At 42.6% G+C, this 20,638-nt stretch overlaps 1 protein-coding gene across 2 annotated transcripts in view; it reads left to right on the top strand.

Annotated features, from left to right (window-relative positions):
- The first annotated feature begins 759 nt into the window (after positions 1-759).
- The window catches only part of LOC109873783 (ceramide transfer protein-like), a 32,266-nt gene continuing 12,387 nt past the window's right edge, over positions 760-20,638 (top strand). Inside the window, exons 1-3 of one of the 2 annotated variants that reach the window (XM_020465492.2) lie at positions 760-1,419; positions 5,088-5,222; positions 18,811-18,927. In XM_020465492.2, the coding sequence (XP_020321081.1) occupies positions 1,303-1,419; positions 5,088-5,222; positions 18,811-18,927 (369 nt within the window). In that variant the 5' untranslated portion in view covers positions 760-1,302. The remainder of the gene's footprint in view (positions 1,420-5,087; positions 5,223-18,810; positions 18,928-20,638) is intronic. The other variant, XM_020465493.2, reaches the window with a different exon arrangement.

The raw sequence follows: 20,638 nt of genomic DNA, 5'->3' as shown, positions 1-20,638 counted from the left end.
CACTATATAATGTTTACATACCCTACATTACACATCTCATATGTATATACTGTACTCTATACCATCTACTGCATCTTGCCTATGCCGTTCAGCCATCACTCATTCATATATTTTTATGTACATATTCTTATTCATTCCTTTACACTTGTATGTATGAAATTGTTAGGTTAGATTACTTGTTAGATATTACTGCATGGTCAGAACTAGAAGCACAAGCATTTCGCGAAACTCGCATTAACATCTGCTAACCATGTGTATGTGACAAATAAAATGTGATTTGATTTGTAAATCGCCCTTCCAACTACCTACCTCATCCCCATATTGTTTTTATTTACTTTGTTGCTCTTTTGCACACCAGTATTTCTACTTGCACATCATCATCTGCACATCTATCACTCTGGTGTTAATTAGCTAAATTGTAATTACTTCGCTACTATGGCCTATTTATTGCCTTACCTCCTTACTCTATTTGCACACACTATATGTAGATTTTCCTATAGTGTTATTGACTGTACTTTTGTTTATTCCATGTGTAACTCTGTGTTGTTGTTTTTTTGTCGCACTGCTTTGCTTTATCTTGGCCAGGTCGCAGTTGTAAATGAGAACTTGTTCTCAACTGGCCTACCTGGTTAAGTAAATGTGAATAAATAAAACAAATTATAATAATAATAATTACTGTATGTAGTACACGAAGGAGGGTTTGCTTTATTTTTCGGGAATAGTTTAAGTGACGTCACCCCAGCAGCCAGCGCCCCTTCCACCCAAGCCCTAACACGCTCTCCACTCGGGTTCTACAGGCGTGTACATGGTGCCTGGTAGAGCTGTCAGCCGCAATAGAAATACATATCTACTGGTATAGAGCGTTTTTTTTTGTCGCAGTAAAGTAGGGATTACATTACCAAATCAGTTCGAAGATCGACATTTTTTATTTAAACGAGCTACTCGTGTTTTGAGTATTTCAAACGGGTCCGCTTGCCGCTAGAAGAAGCAACATAAAAGGGGCGGGTGCGATTCATTACTGGCTCCAGTCCTGTGCAACACCTCAGCTAATCTGAGGTTACAGTCTGGTGAGACATACTGTCACTGAGCCTGCCAGGTGAAGAGCTCATTTGGACGAACACTAGCGATTAAATAATTATTTAGGGCATTTTTATAGCTATATGTGTCTTTCCTAACACCGAGGTGTCACGCGGGTGATATTGCGCTGTCATTATTTGACTTTTTAAATTGTTTATATCTGTATTTATTCCATTGGCTGTTGGATAACATTAGCTTGTTAGCAAGATAGCTAGTTAAACAACAATGTCGGATAACCAGAGCTGGAATTCTTCGGGTTCCGAAGAAGACGTGGAGACGTCGGAATCGGGAGTCGGGCAGCCAGTTGTTGGTGTCGCCGAGCTCGGTGGAATCATCAGCAAGGTAACTTTAACGTCTAAGCTGGTTTTAGGCTCACTCCCCCTCTTCATAAGATACGAAAATTAAACAGGTTGATGATTTGAGGGTACTTCGCCAGTACGGATGTGGGCTAGTTTCACGAAGCAGTGTTGGTTTCCCCCTCTGCTCGCATAGAGCCAACTGTGGTCGAATGTAACCGCTGAAAGGCGTCACATGAAATGTTTTTAATAGCAAACTAAGCCTTATAGAATCAGGTATTACCTGATTGATCTAATTGAAAACTGTGTGGGGTTGTCATTCTAAAGAGATTGTATGCCTGACCTGCTAACCCGAGCATGTTGAGAGCAGAATCATGTAATTAATACAACGGGTTTGGAATCTCTAACCCTGACAATTTGACTGGTAAACTCATGGGTACACTTGCAATGGCTGCCTGGTATTTCCATGGTAATGTAGAATGTTCATTCAAATTATGCTAACTAATGTGGCTCATGCAATGGAATGTATACTGAACCAAAATATAAACGTAGCATGTAAAGTGTTGGTTTCATGAGTTGAAATAAAAGATCCCAGAAAAGTTCCATAAGCACAAAAAGCTTATTTCTCTGAGCTTTCTCTTTCTCTCATTTCTCCTTTGCCAAGATAATCCATTCACCTGACAGGTGTGGTATGGCGATAAGCTGATTTAATGGCATGATCAACACAGGTGCACCTTGTGCTGGGGACAATAAAAGGCCACTCTAAAATGTACAGTTTTGTCACAACATAATACCACAAGATGTCTCATGTTTTCAGGGAGTGTACAATTGGTATGCTGACTCCAGGAATGTCCACCAGATATGTTGCCAGAGAATTGAAAGTTAATTTCTCAACCATAAGCTGCCTCCAATGTCGTTTTAGAGAATTTGGCAGTACATCCAACCGGCCTCACAACTACAGACCATGTATAACGTAGCCAGCCCAAGACCTTCACTTGCGGGATCGTCTGAGACCAGCCACCCAGACAGCTAATATATATGTGGATTTGCACAAACACAGAATTAATGCACAAACTGTCAGACACAGTCTCAGGGAAGTTCATCTGGTTCTCGTCGTCCTCACCAGGGTCTTGACCTGACTGCAGTTCAGCATCGTAACTGACTTCAGAGGGTAAATGCTCACCTTCGTTGGCCGCTGGAGAAGTGTGCTCTTCACTGATGAATCCCAGTTTCAACTGTACCAGGCAGATGGCAGACAGCGTGTGGGCGAGCGGTTTGCTGATGTCAACATTGTGAACAGAATGCCCTATGCTGGGGTTATGGTATGGACAGGCATAAGCTACGCACAAGGAAAACAATTGAATTTTATCGATGGCAATTTGAATGCACAGAGATACTGTGACGAGATCCTGAGGCCCATTAATCCGCTACATCACCTCGTTTCAGCGTGATAATGCACGGCCCATGTCGCAAGGATATGTACACAATTCCTGGAAGCTGAAAATCGCCACGGTTCTTCCATAGCCTGCATACTCACCAGACCTGTCACCCATGGAGCATGTTTGGGATGCTCTGGACTCCATCAGGTTCTTCCAGAATGGTCCTGTATTTGGCTCCATCCATCTTCCCATCAATTTTAACCATCTTCTTCACTGTCCCTGCTGAAGAAAAGCAGGCCCAAACCATGATGCTGCCACCACCATGTTTGACAGTGGGGATGGTGTGTTCAGGGTGATGAGCTGTGTTGCTTTTACGCCAAACATAACGTTTTGCATTGTTGCCAAAAAGTTCAATTTTGGTTTCATCTGACCAGAGCACCTTCTTCCACATGTTTGGTGTGTCTCCCAGGTGGCTTGTGGCAAACTTTAAACGACACTTTTTATGGATATCTTTAAGAAATGGCTTTCTTCTTGCCACTCTTCCATAAAGGCCAGATTTGTGCAATATACGACTGATTGTTGTCCTATGGACAGAGTCTCCCACCTCAGCTGTAGATCTCTGCCGTTCATCCAGAGTGATCATGGGCCTCTTGGCTGCATCTCTGATCAGTCTTCTCCTTGTATGAGCTGAAAGTTTAGCGGGAAGGCCAGGTCTTGGTAGATTTGCAGTGGTCTGATACTCCTTCCATTTCAATATTATCGCTTGCACAGTGCTCCTTGGGATGTTTAAAGCTTGGGAAATCTTTTTGTATCCAAATCCGGCTTTAAACTTCTTCACAACAGTATCTCGGACCTGCCTGGTGTGTTCCTTGTTCTTCATGATGCTCTCTGCGCTTTTAACGGACCTCTGAGACTATCACAGTGCAGGTGCATTTATACAGAGACTTGATTACACACAGGTGGATTGTATTTATCATCATTAGTCATTTAGGTCAACATTGGATCATTCAGAGATCCTCACTGAACTTCTGGAGAGAGTTTGCTGCACTGAAAGTAAAGGGGCTGAATAATTTTGCACGCCCAATTTTTCAGTTTTTGATTTGTTAAAAGTTTGAAATATCCAATAAATGTCGTTCCACTTCATGATTGTGTCCCACTTGTTGTTGATTCTTCACAAAAAAATACAGTTTTATATCTTTATGTTTGAAGCCTGAAATGTGGCAAAAGGTCGCAAAGTTCAAGGGGGCCGAATACTTTCGCAAGGCACTGTATGTATGACCAACAGATGCATATCTGAAATCCAATATTTTGTTTTTATTTTGTTGTAATTGTTCCCTTATAAACTGTAAAATCTTTGAAGTTGTATTTTTGTATAGTGCATGTTATGTAATTTGTGTTGCTTCAACAAATCACAGCGTAGATTGATTGGTGCGCCTTCTGCTTTTACTTCCTGCTTTGCTCCTATGGGCTAGTTGAAAGATGACAATGGGATTCTAATATACCTTAACTCTGCAAAACTGGGACCAGTGTTGCTAGTTAGCAGCGGTGCTAGTAGTTATCAATAAAGGTCCAATAAATGTATTTTCTAACACTGCAAAATGGAATTATTACTTTGTCTTAACTCGTGTATTTTAGACCTAACCTAGTATGGGTGCACATAACAATGGCCGTCAGTACTCCCATTATGCCATCATTGAGTTGAATGGGGATAACCATTCTATTTCTATGGCTTGGGAGATTATTGCACATCGTCATTCTAAACTCACTTGCACGGTCATAGTGAGCCCCTTACACATGATACATGAGTTTTAGATGGATGAACATTACATTCCTTATATTCTCTTGTTTTTATACGTGTGGTGTGTGTGTGTGTGTGTGTGTGTGTGTGTGTGTGTGTGTGTGAGAGAGAAAGAGATTGTGTGAGTGCTTGCCACAGATTGTAACCTCAGATTGTTGCCACAGTAGAAGATTGCATCAAAACATTTAGTTAAGAATCGGATATGAATGTGGATGTTATAGACTTAGCCAATGAGCTCAAAGCACAGTAAGTTTATGGTTTGTGTTCCACTGGCTATCCTAATCACGACTCTCCCTTCCTAGTGTTTCATCACCTACTACCCGTTGTGTGATTTTTGGAATGGTTGTTTTCATCCAATTCAAATGTCTCATTTAATGGGGGGGTCTCATATTGCTTGAATTGTCAGTGTTTCTGTTGTAGCCAACTAATGTGTCCCAGACTATCGTGCGCATCCTCATTATAACATTATCACTTTGTAAATTCCTCCCTCATAGTGAGGTAACTTTTTTTTTTAAATTGTACGTTCTCTCCCTTCAGTGGACTAACTACATCCACGGCTGGCAGGATCGCTGGGTGGTCCTGAAGAACAACACTCTGAGCTACTACAAGTCTCAGGACGAGAGAGAGTTCGGCTGCAGAGGGTCCCTGTGTCTCAGCAAGGCTGTCATCACTGTGAGTATGCTACCCTGTTCTATAGACCAGTGGTTCCCAAACTGAGGCGGGCCCCCTAGCAGGGTTCTACCCTGACCTTTAAAAAAGAGGGGGGGGGGGGGGGACATTTTTTACTACAAGGTGTGCGTTTAAGTTGAAAAATGTAGGCGCGCGTAAAGAAATTTAGGAGCACAATGAAAAATATTTGAGGTAATAATTGGTTGCGCATAAATAAAAATTCCAGGTCACACAGCAAAATATTTAGGCGCATATGCTAATAAAATGGTCGTACTGTGTGTGTGTGTGGGGGGGGGGGGGGGGGGGGAGAAATGGTAGTGCATCAGCAGCTTTCCTCTTGTCATGTCAGTCATTGCAGACCTTAGAGAGCTATTTGATCTGGACATTTATACATGTCAGCTAATGTTTTTAACCTAGGGTTTTTAGCCCATTTGCTTCTGTTGTAATGTTTGAGTCACATGAACACACCCAAGAAATTCCAAAATGTGTGAAATTAGCTTTGTTGGCTGGTGGGATGTTCCCCAATGATGGAGGGGGGGTCTGGCTCAGTCAGATACTTAGATGCTTGTATGCTCAGTCAGTCTAGTAATATCATCAACCATGTGTAGTTAACTCGTGATTATGATTGATTGTTTTTTATAAGATTATTTTAATGCTAGCTAGCAACTTACCTTGGCTTACTGCATTGGCGTAACAGACAGTCTCCTTGTGGAGTGCAACGAGAGGCAGGTCGTTATTGCGTTGGACTAGTTAACTGTAAGGTTGCAAGATTGGATCCCCCGAGCTGACAAGGTGAAAATCTGTCGTTCTGCCCCTGAACAAGGCAGTTAACCCACTGTTCCTAGGCCGTTATTGAAAATAAGAATGTGTTCTTAATTGACTTGCCTAGTTAAATAAAGGTATAAAAATTAAACGGCAAATCGGCGCCCAAAAATACCGATTTCTGATTGTTATGCAAACTTGAAATCGGCCCTAATTAATCGGACATTCCGATTAATCAGTCGACCTCTAGTAGAGATGGAGCCGGCCGAGCAAAGATTAGGGGCACAGTGGTATCTCCTGACTCAAGCTGCCTGCCAAGTCAACACACACACAGCAGGGCACAGCGTGTGGAAGTGCGTTTGGGTCAGAGAATGACATGTATGGCGCTGTGCCAAGATCACAATTCAGCACATACTTCTGAGCTCCAGTTGAATTAGTGGGTATGTGAATGATCTGGAAGTGGTATTTTATGGACAGCGTAACAAGCTAGTGAGGGATCAGCTATTGACAACGACATACATTTTACACGCACTCTGAAATGTGCATTGGATCCTAAATGTGCCCTCCTAATCAACTGAGGAAAAACTAGCTACCAAAAGCATCTTATGGCTCAAGTTCATCGTTAGAATCATATGGTTCTAAAGATTAACTTCAACTTAAGATGCCCTTGGGGAACTGGGCCCAGAGCTAAAGCTGAGTGTATGACTGAGCAGAAGAAACTGTTTTCATTTAAAAACCAAAAACAACACAACTCATGATTGCGACTTAGTGCTGGAGGGTTAGTAGCTCATCAGGTGACTGCTGGTTTCAACACACCACTCTGAGCTGGGATAAACTTAAGCCCTACTGAGACCTACTCAGATCCTTTCACAATGCGTCCTTCCTTCCTCCCTTCCTTGAAGTAATCACTGATCTAAGGCCTAGATTCAATCAGATCGAGCGTTAACCGGCAATAGCCAACACAAGCATAGCTGATGTTTTGGCAGTGTTGGTGGTTTAACTGTGTTGGCGCTGTCAAATTGATGAGCAGCTGCTCTTGTGATTGTCATGAAGCTACACCCGTCCCACTCGCCTCAAAGTTAAGAATGAGAAAGTGACAACTATAGGCCTATAGAAATAATGATGCGAAAATGGAAAATCGTTAAGCGAAATAATGAGGATTTCTATCAGCCTAATTGAGGTGTAGATTACATCTCACATTCCCGTGTTCTGACCTCGTAAATGAGGGGAAATGGGATTTCTCTTAATGCAACCCCGTGCAGCCAATGGCAATGTCCATTTTAGGTATAACACCGGGAGCCACTTGTGGATTTGACAGCTCTAACGCAGTTCCGACACCGACAAAACAACCACTCTGCGGGTGTCGTCTAGCGTAGATCTAGCCCTAACACTATTTGATCAAGGCAAGGGGGAAAACTTATCATAGCTTTTACCAATCTAGTCATGTCATCCACTGACCATAGCAGGATGATGACACGAATGGAAAAAAAGAATGGGTTCAAAGGTCAGGTTGTCATGGTAACCGATGAACGTTGAAGACTGATTCCTCAGGGCTTTGAACCCTGTGAACCATCACTGTCCTGTAACTGGCAGCTCAGCGGTTTGCCAAGCACATTATCATATCCCACCACCGTGTGTACACACACACACACACAGCAGGATGAATGAGTGACTGTTCCCGGACTGGTCAGAGTGGTCAATCCATTCAGTCTGTATTTATTCAGCTTCACCCATTCTCTACCACTGTAAATATTAACTTCCACTGTGTGTGTAATTTAGTCTATGTTCCAGACCTGGGGAGCAAACTTTCCATAACGGAAGCTTCCATTTGATCATAAGAAATCAACAATTGAAACAAACTAAAATGTTGTTGTGTGAGAGAGACACTCGCCAGTAGGGCTGTCCCTGACAAAAAAAAATGTTTAACCTTATTTTTCCCATATAGACAGACACACTCAATGTGTTTGAATAAAATCAACTACATATGTATGCACTGAGCTTGTCTGATGCTTTAAGCATACTGATATACTAAATAACTAAGATGCACAAATGACTCAAGAACCAGCCCGATAGTCACACTGTTAAAAAATGTTTTACAGTGAGTGCCTGTGTGGCTGGCGCACGTTGTCTCACTCTCCTCCCTACTGCATTGAAAAAGCACCACAGCAAGTGTTTGTGCTGAAGCTCAACATTTCAGCCATTTAGTTTCTTACTTGTTTCTGACTGAAAGGTTATGTTACCAAAATCCATCATTTGTTTAGGAAAACCATTCCCTCAACCCTTGCTCTCTTCATGTGATATGTATGCATTGCATGCATGTGACCAATAGGGCCTTGACCTATAGCCTATCATAATCACATCAATAAATTGGTTATAACCAAACTCCGAACACAGTAACAAGTGACAGCAAAATGGATGTAGAGGACTTGAAAAAGAAACTGAAAGCGGGCAAATGTTTACTGGTTGCTTAGGAGGGAAAGGGGACGTCAGATGTGTGAAAGAGCCTGGGCGCGAACCCAGAACCTGGGCGTGAACCCAGAGTCTCTGGTGGCACAGCTAGCATTGCAGTAACTAGACCACTGCGCCACCCGGGAGGCCCTTTTTTGCAGCCTTTTAAGCATTCTAGTACAGTTAAATAGTTAACACATGGACGCAGAGGTCTAAGGCACTGCATCTTAGTGCCAAAGCCGTCACTACAGACACCTTGGTTCGAATCCAGGCTGTATCACAACCGGCCGTGATTGGGAGTCCCTTAGGACGGCACACAATGGGCCCAGCGTCGTTCGGGTTTGACCGGTGTAGGCTGTCATTGTAAATAAGAATTTCTTATTAACTGACTTGCCTTGTTAAAGGTTAAATACATTTAAAAAAATGCAGGAGAAATCATTTTAGTTATAAAATAATATTAGATAATTTCAGTATCACATCTTACATGCTGACCAGACCACTCGCGCGTCATCGCGAGCATGTTGATTTTGTCCACCCCCACCAGACGTGATCAGGACATGCAGGTTGAAATATCAAAATGAACTCTGAACCAACAATATTAATTTGGGGACAGATTGAAAAGAATTAAACATGTATGGCAATTTTATCTAGCTAGCTTGCTGTTGCTAGCTAATTTGTCTTGGGATATAAACATTGGGTTGTTATTTTACCTGAAATGCACAAGGTCCTCTACTCTGACAATTAACCTCTCTAGGGTACGTGAGACTGTAGCGTTCCACCTCTTCAACAGCCAGTGAAACTGCAGGGCGCCAAGTTCAAAACAACAGAAATCCCATAATTAAAATTCCTCAAACATACATGTATTTTACACCATTTTAAAGACACAAATCCAGCCACAGTGCCCGATTTTCAAAAAGGCTTTAGGACGAAAGCAAACCAAACGATTATGTTAGGTGAGTGCCTACAGAATAACACAGCCATTTTTCCAGCCAAAGAGACGATTCACAAAAAGCAGAAATATAGATCAAATTAATCACTAACCTTTGATCTTCATCAGGTGACACTCATAGGACTTCATGTTACACAATACATCTATGTTTTGTTCGGTAAAGTTCATATTTATATTCAAAGATCTGAGTTTACATTGGCGCCTTACGTTCAGAAGTCACAAAACATCCTTTGATTTTGCAGAGCCACATCAATTTACAGGAATACTCATAATAAACATTGCTAAAAGATACAACTGTTATGCATTGAATTTTAGATGCACTTCACGCTCAGAGCCCAATCAAGACACAAAATAGCCGCCATATTATGCAGGCAACAGAAGGCAGAAGTAACCATTATAAACATTCACTTACCTTTGATCTTCATCAGAATGCACTCCCAGGAATCCTAGTTCCACAATGTTAGTTTTTTTCCGATAATGTCCATTTATGTCCAAATTCCTCCTTGTTGTTCTAGCGTTCAGCACACTTTCCAAACTCACGACGCGCCAGCAGGTCCAGTGGAAAGTACTGACGGAAAGTTAAAGTTATATTACAGTCCGTAAAAACATGACAAACGAAGTATTGAATCAATCTTTAGGATGTTTTTAACATAATTCTTCAATAATGTTCCAACCGGAGTATTCCTGTGTCTTCAGAAGTGCAATGGAACAGAGCTCGCTCTCACGTGAATGCGCATGTTCAGGTCATGATAGACCTTACTCATTCCTCTCTGGAGGAACACTAAAATAACACATCCTAGATCTGAATTAATGAAATATTAATTAATTAATGAAATATTCTTATTAAATACTTTTTTTCTTTACATAGTTGAATGTGCTGACAACAAAATCACACAAATTATCAATGGAAATGAAATTTATCAACCCATGGAGGTCTGGATTTGGAGTCACACTCAAAATTTTAAGTGGAAAACCACACTACAGGCTGATCGAACTTTGATGTAATGTCCTTAAAACAAGTCAAAATGAGGCTCAGTAGTGTGTGTGTGTGTGTGTGTGTGTGTGTGTGGCCTCCACGTGCCTGTATGACCTCCCTACAACGCCTGGGCATGCTCCTGATGAGGTGGCGGATGGTCTCCTGAGGGGATCTCCTCCCAGACCTGGACTAAAGCATCCGCCAACACCTGGACAGTCTGTGGTGCAACGTGGCGTTGGTGGATGGAGCGAGACATGATATCCCAGATGTGCTCAATTGGATTCAGGTCTGGGGAACGGGCGGGCCAGTCCATAGCATCAATGCCTTCCTCTTGCAGGAACTGCTGACACACTCCAGCCACATGAGGTCTAGCATTGTCTTGCATTAGGAGGAACCCAGAGCCAACTGCACCAGCATATGGTCTCACAAGGGGTCTGAGGATCTCATCTCGGTACCTAATGGCAGTCAGGCTACCTCTGGCGAGCACACGGAGGGCTGTGCGGCCCCCCCAAAGAAATGCCACCCCACACTGTGACTGACCCACCGCCAAACCGGTCATGCTGGAGGATGTTGCAGGCAGCAGAACGTTCTCCACGGCGTCTCCAGACTGTCACGTCTGTCACATGTGCTCAGTGTGAACCTGCTTTCATCTGTGAAGAGCACAGGGCGCCAGTGGCGAATTTGCCAATCTTGGTGTTCTCTGGCAAATGCCAAACGTCCTGCACGGTGTTGGGCTGTAAGCACAACCCCCACCTGTAGACGTCGGGCCCTCATACCACCCTCATGGAGTCTGTTTCTGACAGTTTGAACAGACACATGCACATTTGTGGCCTGCTGGAGGTCATTTTGCAGGGCTCTGGCAGTGCTCCTCCTGCTCCTCCTTGCACAAAGGCAGCGGTAGCAGTCCTGCTGCTGGGTTGTTGCCCTCCTACGGCCTCCTCTACGTCTCCTGATGTACTGGCCTGTCTCCTGGTAGCGCCTCCATGCTCTGGACACTACGCTGACAGACACAGCAAACCTTCTTGCCACAGCTCGCATTGATGTGTCATCCTGGATGAGCTGCACTACCTGAGCCACTTGTGTGGGTTGTAGACTCCATCTCATGCTACCACTAGAGTGAAAGCACCTCCAGCATTCAAAAGTGACCAAAACATCAGCCTGGAAGCATAGGAACTGAGAAGTGGTCTGTGGTCACCACCTGCAGAACCACTCTTTTATTGGGGGTGTCTTGCTAATTGCCTATAATTTCCACCTGTTGTCTCTTCCATTTGCACAACCGCATGTGAAATGTATTGTCAATCAGTGTTGCTTCCTAAGTGGACAGTTTGATTTCACAGAAGTGTGATTGACTTGGAGTTACGTTGTGTTTAAGTGTTCCCTTTATTTTTTTGAGCAGTGTATTTGAGTGGTCCAGTAGTTTTTTTCCCCAGGACAATGGGGAATAAAATGTTTGTGTTTTAGGAGTTAGTTTATCCTGCATAAGATGACAACAAAAGGACACTAGGTAGCCTTGCTTGTAGCGTTGGGCCAGTAACCGAAAGGTTGCTGGATCGAATCCCCGAGCTGACAAGGTAAAAATGTCATTCTACCTCTGAGCAAGGCAGTTAACCCACTGTTCCCCAGGCGCCGAAGACGAGGTTGCCCCCCGCACCTCTGATTCAGAGGGTTAAATGCGGAAGACACATTTCAGTTGAAGGAATTCACTTATCCAACTGACTAGGTATCCCCCTCTCCCTTTTAAGGATCAATTCCTCAGTTCAAAAGGCTGGCGAGTAGCCTAGAGCCCTAAAGTAGTAGACCTGGCCTTTAGCCTCGCCACTCAGAAAGCCACTAGCATCCATTATTAGCTCCAGATTTAGCTTCAGCTCTCCTCTCTGCTCCCCTCTGGGGCTTGGAGACAGACCACACAACGGGGAGGGTCTGTTGATTTGGTTCAATCTCTCTTTCTCTCTCGTTCCCTCGCTCGTATTCCTTCCTCTCTCGTTCTTTCTTTCCTTCTCTCTTTCGCTATCTTCTTTCTTTCCTTCTCTCTTTCGCTATCTTCTTTTTTCGGACATTCTTTTTCTCGTGTACTTCCTTTCACTCGTTCTACCTCTACATCCCCTTTTTTTTTCTTTTTTTCTCTCGTTCTCGTTTTTTTCTTTCTCGCTCTTGTTCTGCTTTGCACTCTACCTTTTCTCCTTCCCCCTCTCTATACATCCATCTCTCCTTCTGACTCAATGCATATTTGATAAAAACCAAGGCCATTGGCAGTGATAGTCTGAGGAAGGATGGCAAAGCAGAGGTCAAGAGAATTGACAAATGTCAATGTGTGTAAATGAAGTCTTCTCTCTGCCTACCTCAAACCTTTCAGCCTATTTATGTTGCTATTGCAGAAGAAAGCTCTTCCATGGGTTTAATCTGTCCAATAAATCTGTCCAATAAATCTGAATCTGTTTTATTCACTAATATTGGAGTTTTAGGGTGATTGGGGAGGAATAGAAGGGGCAGGGGCAATCAGGGTTGATTTTCAAGGGTTTACTAAGAGATTGGAGGGTAGTATGGAAGAAAAGAGGGCGAGATGGAGACCAACAGAGAGCCGGAATGAAAGACGGGCTATGGGGGAGGTGTTGAAAGTGTTAGAAAGTGTTAGTTGAAACAGGAAATGGGTCTCTTCCTCCGGTCTGGTTCTCATGACATCCTGTGGGCTGATATCACAGGAGACGAGTCGTCTCTGGCCCACTGTCCTATTTTTAAACATGTATTTCACCTTTATTTAACCAGGTAGGCTAGTTGAACACCTTTATTTAACCAGGTAGGCTAGTTGAGAACAAGTTCTCATTTACAACTGCAACCTGGCCAAGAAAAATCAAGCAGTGCGACATAAACAACAACACAGATTTACACATGGAATAAACAAACATGCAGTCAATAATACAATCGAAAAGGTCTCTCGTCCCGCCCTATCCTGCCCTATCCTGCCCTCTCTCGTCCCGCCCTCTCTCGTCCCGCCCTCTCTCGTCCTGCCCTCTCTCGTCCCGCCCTGTCCTGCCCTCTCTCGTCCCGCCCTATCCTGCCCTCTCTCGTTAGTCTTCTTTGCCCTAGTGACGCCACCCATCTACCCTTTTAGGGTTCGAGTTTTTGTACCAGAACACAGATTTATGCTCAGTGTTGTTGTATACACCGCAGTAATACTGTCTGTGAAATGCTGGAAGTCTTGTTTATATATGTAGATATGTGGTGGGCTGCAATTGTTTAGATTGGTTTCTCTTAGGGATGTTAACGGTTTACTGTTAATTGGTTAGATGCCGAAAATACATTTGAGCGTCATGCTTATTGGTCTATAGGATAATTTGCATAATTGAGTGGAATTAAATTGATGCGTGTCTTGTTAGTTAATCGTGTAAATTATTTATGACATTCGCACAGCATGTGTTACAGAACCTAGTAGCTGAATAATATCACTTGTCGGACAGTGCAGCTCTCAAACAGCTGGATGCTGCTGGAGTGAAAAGTGTTCTTATTTGAAGCCCAGTCATTGTGCAACAATTCTAAATGCAATCGCATGTTAAAAACAGGTTGGGCCGGCCGCTTCAACAGCACAATGGGGAGTTTGTCTTTGGAAAGAGAGGCGTGAAAGCGGCCTCGGCCTTAAATCTGTCCTTTAGAAGTTTCAGGACTCCTCCCTGCATGCTTCAGACAGAACTTTAAAGAGAATGTTGGAGGAGAGGGTACCTAAGTATTCACTTGCGTGTATATGTCCGTCAGCTGAGAGATCCACTCTTTGCCTCTTCCAGAGGAATGAGTGTTTATTTGAACCCTGCTTCCCAGTATACCCTCCCAGTTTACCCACGCCCGGCAGCCCATTCCAAGGAGCCCTCTCACCATCGTCTCCCATTCCTAGCACCCTAGAGTAGGCTTGGGCGGAATATCGTCTTTCGGGATATTTGAAAATAGCTACGGGATGTTTTTTTAATACCGTCAATACTGTTAACTATTTCGTTGATGTTTTTCAGTACATTTTCATGTTTGTAACTACTTTTTAAGTAAATACTTGCAGTCAACTTGTGAAATATGTAAGGAGATTGCGTTCTTCATTTCACATGTCGCATTAGTTTACATTATGAAGCTTACCGTAGTTCCCCAGAACAGTTGAGCCAGTCGTGTTTGTTTGTAAATAGCACAACTGGAGGAAGCTGGATCAGATGAGTCCATTTGTGTATTTACAGGGGTTGTGTTTTATATTGACAGTCAAGTGTTTTTCTTCAATAGAGTGATCAGGGAAGTACAACTGTAGTTTTCCTTCACAGAAAATACATTAGTGGAACACATTTGGCTGGCAGCCACACGAGTAAATGAGCTTACAATTGAAAAGGTAGGGTCTATTTACTTTTTTAACCGATGCATGGCCATCATATTTCTAATGTTTATCGTAAAAATAATGAGTTAATCTTGCATCAGTCAGAGCGCTGTCTGCTGATCTGCCCGTTCGTGAATTCTCATCTGAGTGGAGAACTGAGGCACAACAGTCCGATGCCGAGCAGAAATTACAATAAGAAGCATTACATCAGTCTGATGCCGAGCAGAAATTACAATAAGAAGCATTACATCAGTCTGATGCCGAGCAGAAATTCCAATAAGAAGCATTACATCAGTCCGATGCCGAGCAGAAATTCCAATAAGAAGCATTACATCAGTCTGATGCCGAGCAGAAATTACAATAAGAAGCATTACATCAGTCTGATGCCGAGCAGAAATTACAATAAGAAGCATTACATCAGTCTGATGCCGAGCAGAAATTACAATAAGAAGCATTACATCAGTCTGATGCCGAGCAGAAATTACAATAAGAAGCATTATAGATCTTTGTTTACAGAACGCAGCAAGATATTTCTTATGCTTTTTTTAACCTTTTTTCTTCCCGTGTGAAAAAACAAATTCTGCGTTTACTAGCAAGTTTAATCTTAGGGGTCGCGTTATCTAAGTAAATATCGGAGTTAATAAGGTGATTGGGCATCATAATGTGTTAGCTTTCTGCCATGTTTGAGAAGTCAAAGCCCTTTTGGATGAGTTATCTGTACAGCTGCCACTGCTATATTTTAGATTTCCTTACGCTCCTCCCCCGTCTTCCCTGAGCAGCAGACTGGCTCCTGAGTGTCTAAGGCACTGCATCGCGCTCCTAGAAGCGTCACTACAGACCCTGGTTCGATCCCGGGCTTGATCACAACCTGGCTGTGATCGGGAGTCCCATAGGGCGGCGCACAATTGTCCCAGGGTTGTCCTGGTTAGTGTTTGGCCGGTGTAGGCCGTCATTGTAAAATAAGAATTTGTTCTTAACTGACTTGCCTAGCTAAATAAAGGTTGCCCTAGCGAGTCCAGACTCCAGTACTCTTCTTCCTTCAGATAAACACAATGTCTCTCGTTCACATTCACTTGTAAATGTCCAAACTCACCAAAATTAACATTCGGTAGCTCTTCTGTGTACGTACATAGTCACTTTAACCACATGTACATACTACCTCTATCAGCCTGACTAACCGTTGTCTGTATATAGCCTCGCTACTGTATATAGCCTGTCTTTTTACTGTTTTATTTCTTTACTTGCCTCTTGTTCACCTAATACCTTTTTTTGCGCTATTGGTTAGAGCCTGTAGGTAAGCATTTCACTGTAAGGTCTTACTCCTGTTGTATTTGACGCACGTGACAAATACACTTTGATGTATAATTTTATGAGCTGGATTGCCGGTCTTTGCAATTTGTTTATTTTCATTTGCGCTCGTTAGCATATTTAGCTAGCAGCCTCCGTGGAAATTCATTATTACTTGTGCTAATTTCGTTAACATTCTGGTAATAGATGGACAATGGGCTTTTTTGACTTTTGAGGCCTCATGTGTGCTAAACACATGGTAATACCATAAATCCCGGGATGAGAGAAAGACGGTATTATGATATGAAAATCTGGATACCGCCCTAGCCTTGAGACTCCTTCTCTCCCCTCAAACACACAGGCTTTCTTTAAGGCTAGTGGTAGATTAGTAAAAATAGAGAACAATAAAGGACCAAGACTGCTGCCTTGCAGAATACCACACTTGACATGTTTTACATTAGTGAATCTTCCATTAAAGAAGACCCTCTGTTCTAGAGATGGCTCTCAACCCATGATATGGTAGAGGATGTAAGGCCATAACACTTAAGTTTTTCCAATAACAGACTACGGTCAATAATATCAAAGGCTACCATTACAGCTCCCACAATCTTATCAATTTCTTTCAGCCAATCATCAGTCATTTGTCAGTGCAGTACACGTTGAGTGCCCTTCTCTATAAGCATGCTGAAAGTCTGAAATTGCTCACAGACGAGGTTTTGGCTAATAGTCAATCAGTCACTGAGTGTCAGTTGGTGTGGGGCTGGAGCTACTGAGTAACACGAAGACTGGAGATTGACGTTCTTCAGAAGTTAACTTCAGTAATGGACAGCAACGTTTGAACGTGTGTTTTGTATGCCATTTACTATTGTTATTTCTCACCCAAACTGAGCATCTGGTCCTGTCCTCTCTCCCGTCCAGGTTTCAGCACAGCTAAATTAGACTCTTCCACTGAGCCCCCCATTCTATAGAGCTGATGCTGGCTGGCTGGCTGGGCTAGAATGACTCTGCCAACTCACAAATAGTCCCGTTCTGCTGTGATGCATACACACTCTCTCATTCCATTAGATCTGCCAGTGTGAGGTTTGGTATTGGAAGTGGGGTGTTGTAAAATAAATTGACCATCTTACGAGGTACTAGTCTGGAGGGGCTTAACATTAGTTCACCCCCAAATAAATGTATTTTGCCATAGCTCTCCAAGAAGGTCTGAGCCTACTGTCAGTCTTTACAATTTATGTGGGATTGAGGCATGCAGATTTCTACTAATGAATGAATTCCAGAACAGGATTATAAAACCACTTAATTAGCCTAATGTCTGATGTTCAGAATTTGGACAGGTTTTGGTGGTAAATGAAGGAGCCATCATGTTGTAGCTTGGATCTGGACATTTACCTTGCTCTCTATCGCTCGCTGTCCTAAACTGCCCTTGACCAAACCACACACACCCAGTCCTCTGGCTGTGATTAGCCCTGGTTTGTGACTTGGCTCCTAGACTCTCTCTCTCTCACACACACACACACACACACACACACACACACACACACACACACACACACACACACACAGAGAGCACTTATTTTAACTTAATATAATACTTCAATAAAAATTTATTTAGTCTGAAATAAATAATGAAACCTGCCTAATTTGGTTTAAATAATGCAAAAACAAAGTGTTGGAGAAGTAAAAGTGCAATATGTGCCATGTAAAAAAGCAAACGTTTGAGTTCCTTGCTCAGAACATGAGAACATATGAAAGTTGGTTCCTTTTAACATGAGGCTTCAATATTCCAAGGTAAGAGGTTTTAGGTTGTAGTAAATATAGTATTTATAGGACTATTTCTCTCTACCATTTGTATTTCATATACCTTTGACTGTTGGATGTTCTTATAGGCACTATAGTATTGTCAGTGTAACAGTATAGCTTCTGTCCCTCTCCTCGCCCCTACCTGGGCTCGAAATGTACATAACCTACCTGGTTATGTACATTGGCATTGGTGTTTATGGTTAGGTAGAGTTGTCCAACGATTGAGCTTTTTTCGCTAATGCGCTTTTGTTAAATCATCCCCCAGCGTTGCATCGATTATATGCAACGCAGGACACGCTAGATAAACTAGTAATATCATCAACCATGTGTAGATAACTAGTGATTGTTTTTTTTATAAGAAGTTTAATGCTAGCAAGCAACTTACCTTGGCTTATACTGCATTTGCGTAACAGGCAGGCTCCTCGTGGAGTGCAACGAGAAGCAGGTGGTTAGAGCGTTGGACTAGTTAACTGTAGGGTTGCAAGATTGGATCCCCCGAGCTGACAAGGTGAAAATCTGTCGTTCTGCCCCTGAACAAGGCAGTTAACCCACTGTTCCTAAGCCGCCATTGAAAATAAGAATGTTCTTAACTGACTTGCCTATTTTAAATAAAGGTATATAATTAAAAAAAATCGGAGGCCAAAAATACCAATTTCCGATTGTTATGAAAGCTTGAAATTGGCCCTGATTTAATCGGTCGACCTCTAGTCTTTTCACTTCTGCTGATCGGCTACTTCAAAAGCCCATTTGTCTCTCGCCTGCCTCATAAAATGGAGGATGTTCTGATTTTGAACTCTGATTTCTCTCTGCCTTTTTCCCTCTTTCTTTCAATGGCCTGCTATATAAGCTACAAACCCGTACTGCTTCACTGTCTGTGTGAATCGCAAAGAAGTATTCTTGCTGTCTTATGTTACTCCCAGTACTATGGCCTGTGCAATATTTAAGTGTTTTGTTGCTGTACATTTGACAGTTTTTCCTCCCTTTCTCTTTCCTCTCTTCGTCTCTCTCTCTCTCTCTCTCTCTCTCTCAGCCCCATGAGTTTGACGAGTGCAGGCTGGATGTCAGTGTTAACGACAGCGTGTGGTACCTGAGGGCCACAGACCCAGAACACAGACACCAATGGATCAACTCCATCGAACTACACAGGGTAAGACTTATAATAATACACACACTGGAGTGTTCAATATGTCTTTTACCTTGGCTGCATGTTTCTTATCGTCACATCTTATGTCTACCTACGAGTGCCAGGTAATACGATATCATGTAGGTCATGGTTGCACACAGTCCGATCAGGGATGTGGTACATATACTGAACCAAAATATAACCGCAACAATATTTCATTGATTTTACTGAGTTAGAGTTCATATAAGGAAATCAGTTAATTGAAATAAATTCATTAGGCCCTAATCTATGGATTTCACATGACTGGGGATACAGACATGCATCTGGTCACAGATACCTTAAATACATTTGGGGGGGGGGCGGTCTGTATCTGGTGTGACCACCATTTACCTCATGCAGCGCAACACATCTCCTTTGCATAGAGTTGATCAGGCTGCTGATTGTGGAATGTTGTTCCATTCCTCTTCAATGGCTGTGTGAATAGCTGGATATTTGCGGAAACTGGAACACGCTGTCGTACACGTCGATCCAGAGCATCCCAAACATTATTAATGGGAGACATGGTCTGGTGGTGAGTATGCAGGCTATGGAAGAACTGGGACATTTTCAGCTTCCAGGAATTGTGTACAGATCCTTGTCATGGGGCTGCAGACCTGACAACATGCACGCATTTTGCTTACCAACTACGCAATTCTCTGTACATGTCCGAGTTAAAAGTACGCAGAAATGAATAGGGCCTGATTTTTATTTTAAACATTTGAATGAAAAATAAATCCACTGAGTAAATCTGACATCCGATTCTCGAGCTGCCATATGCAGATGTACGGAGTTTGTGCCAACCCGACATGGAGATGAATACATCATTATTCAACGTAGCTGCCCCGTGTCTGCTTTTCTTCCTGTTTGTTGTGTTGCTGAGTTTGCCGACTGTCGTCTGTACGTAAACACATGGACAAATCCCTTATCGGCTCCGTGTGTTGTGGAAAGGTCAACGTTAGAGAAGCTAACGTTAGAGAACATTAGATGGACATTCAGTGGGCTCTAAAGGGCCAGCAGTTCACTCAGTTTGCTAGTGAAAGAAATTAAATGCAAATACGAAAATGAACTGGTCGCATTTGTGCAGTGAGATATATTTAATTCTGCGTCCCATTAGTTGTCTTTTCCACTTAACATTACGAGGATCACGCAACCTAATAGACTAACTAATTATGAGCCATGTCACAAAAAGCATAATCTAAACATCTTGGCATTAAATGGAATTCTGGAGTTTAGAAGAGTGCACGATGAAGATTGAATGAATGTCCGCTATTAGCTATAGCGGCAATGCTTCTAAAATGCCTTTACACCAGATTTGATATTTTTCCAATTTCGACTATCTGAAATGATGTATGCGCTGCAAAGAAATCCAATAGGCACCTTTTTACATAGGCTGAAGCAGCGGACTTTTCTAGCAAACCGCGTTCAGATTCCCTTTTGCGGTAGCCTACTTAAGCTTTGTGTAGCCAGTTTGCGATCATTTGTTTTTATGTTTTCAAAATGATTTGCTCTTAGTGTTGATTAGGAACCGTGTCTAAAAAGCCAATACTTGTGAGCTGTCCCTGTTTGAGAGGTGACAAGCATTCCTCTACTACAGAGACTAAACTTGGGGGCATATGCTAAGAAAAACGTTATAGACAATTATCTCCATTCTACACTGTACATGTAATGGAATAAACATGCAGACAATCTGCGCTAA

This window comes from Oncorhynchus kisutch, linkage group LG29, assembly GCF_002021735.2.
Source record: "Oncorhynchus kisutch isolate 150728-3 linkage group LG29, Okis_V2, whole genome shotgun sequence".
In the NCBI taxonomy this organism is placed as follows: Eukaryota; Metazoa; Chordata; class Actinopteri; order Salmoniformes; family Salmonidae; genus Oncorhynchus; species Oncorhynchus kisutch.
This window is presented reverse-complemented; position numbering and strand designations above follow the sequence as displayed.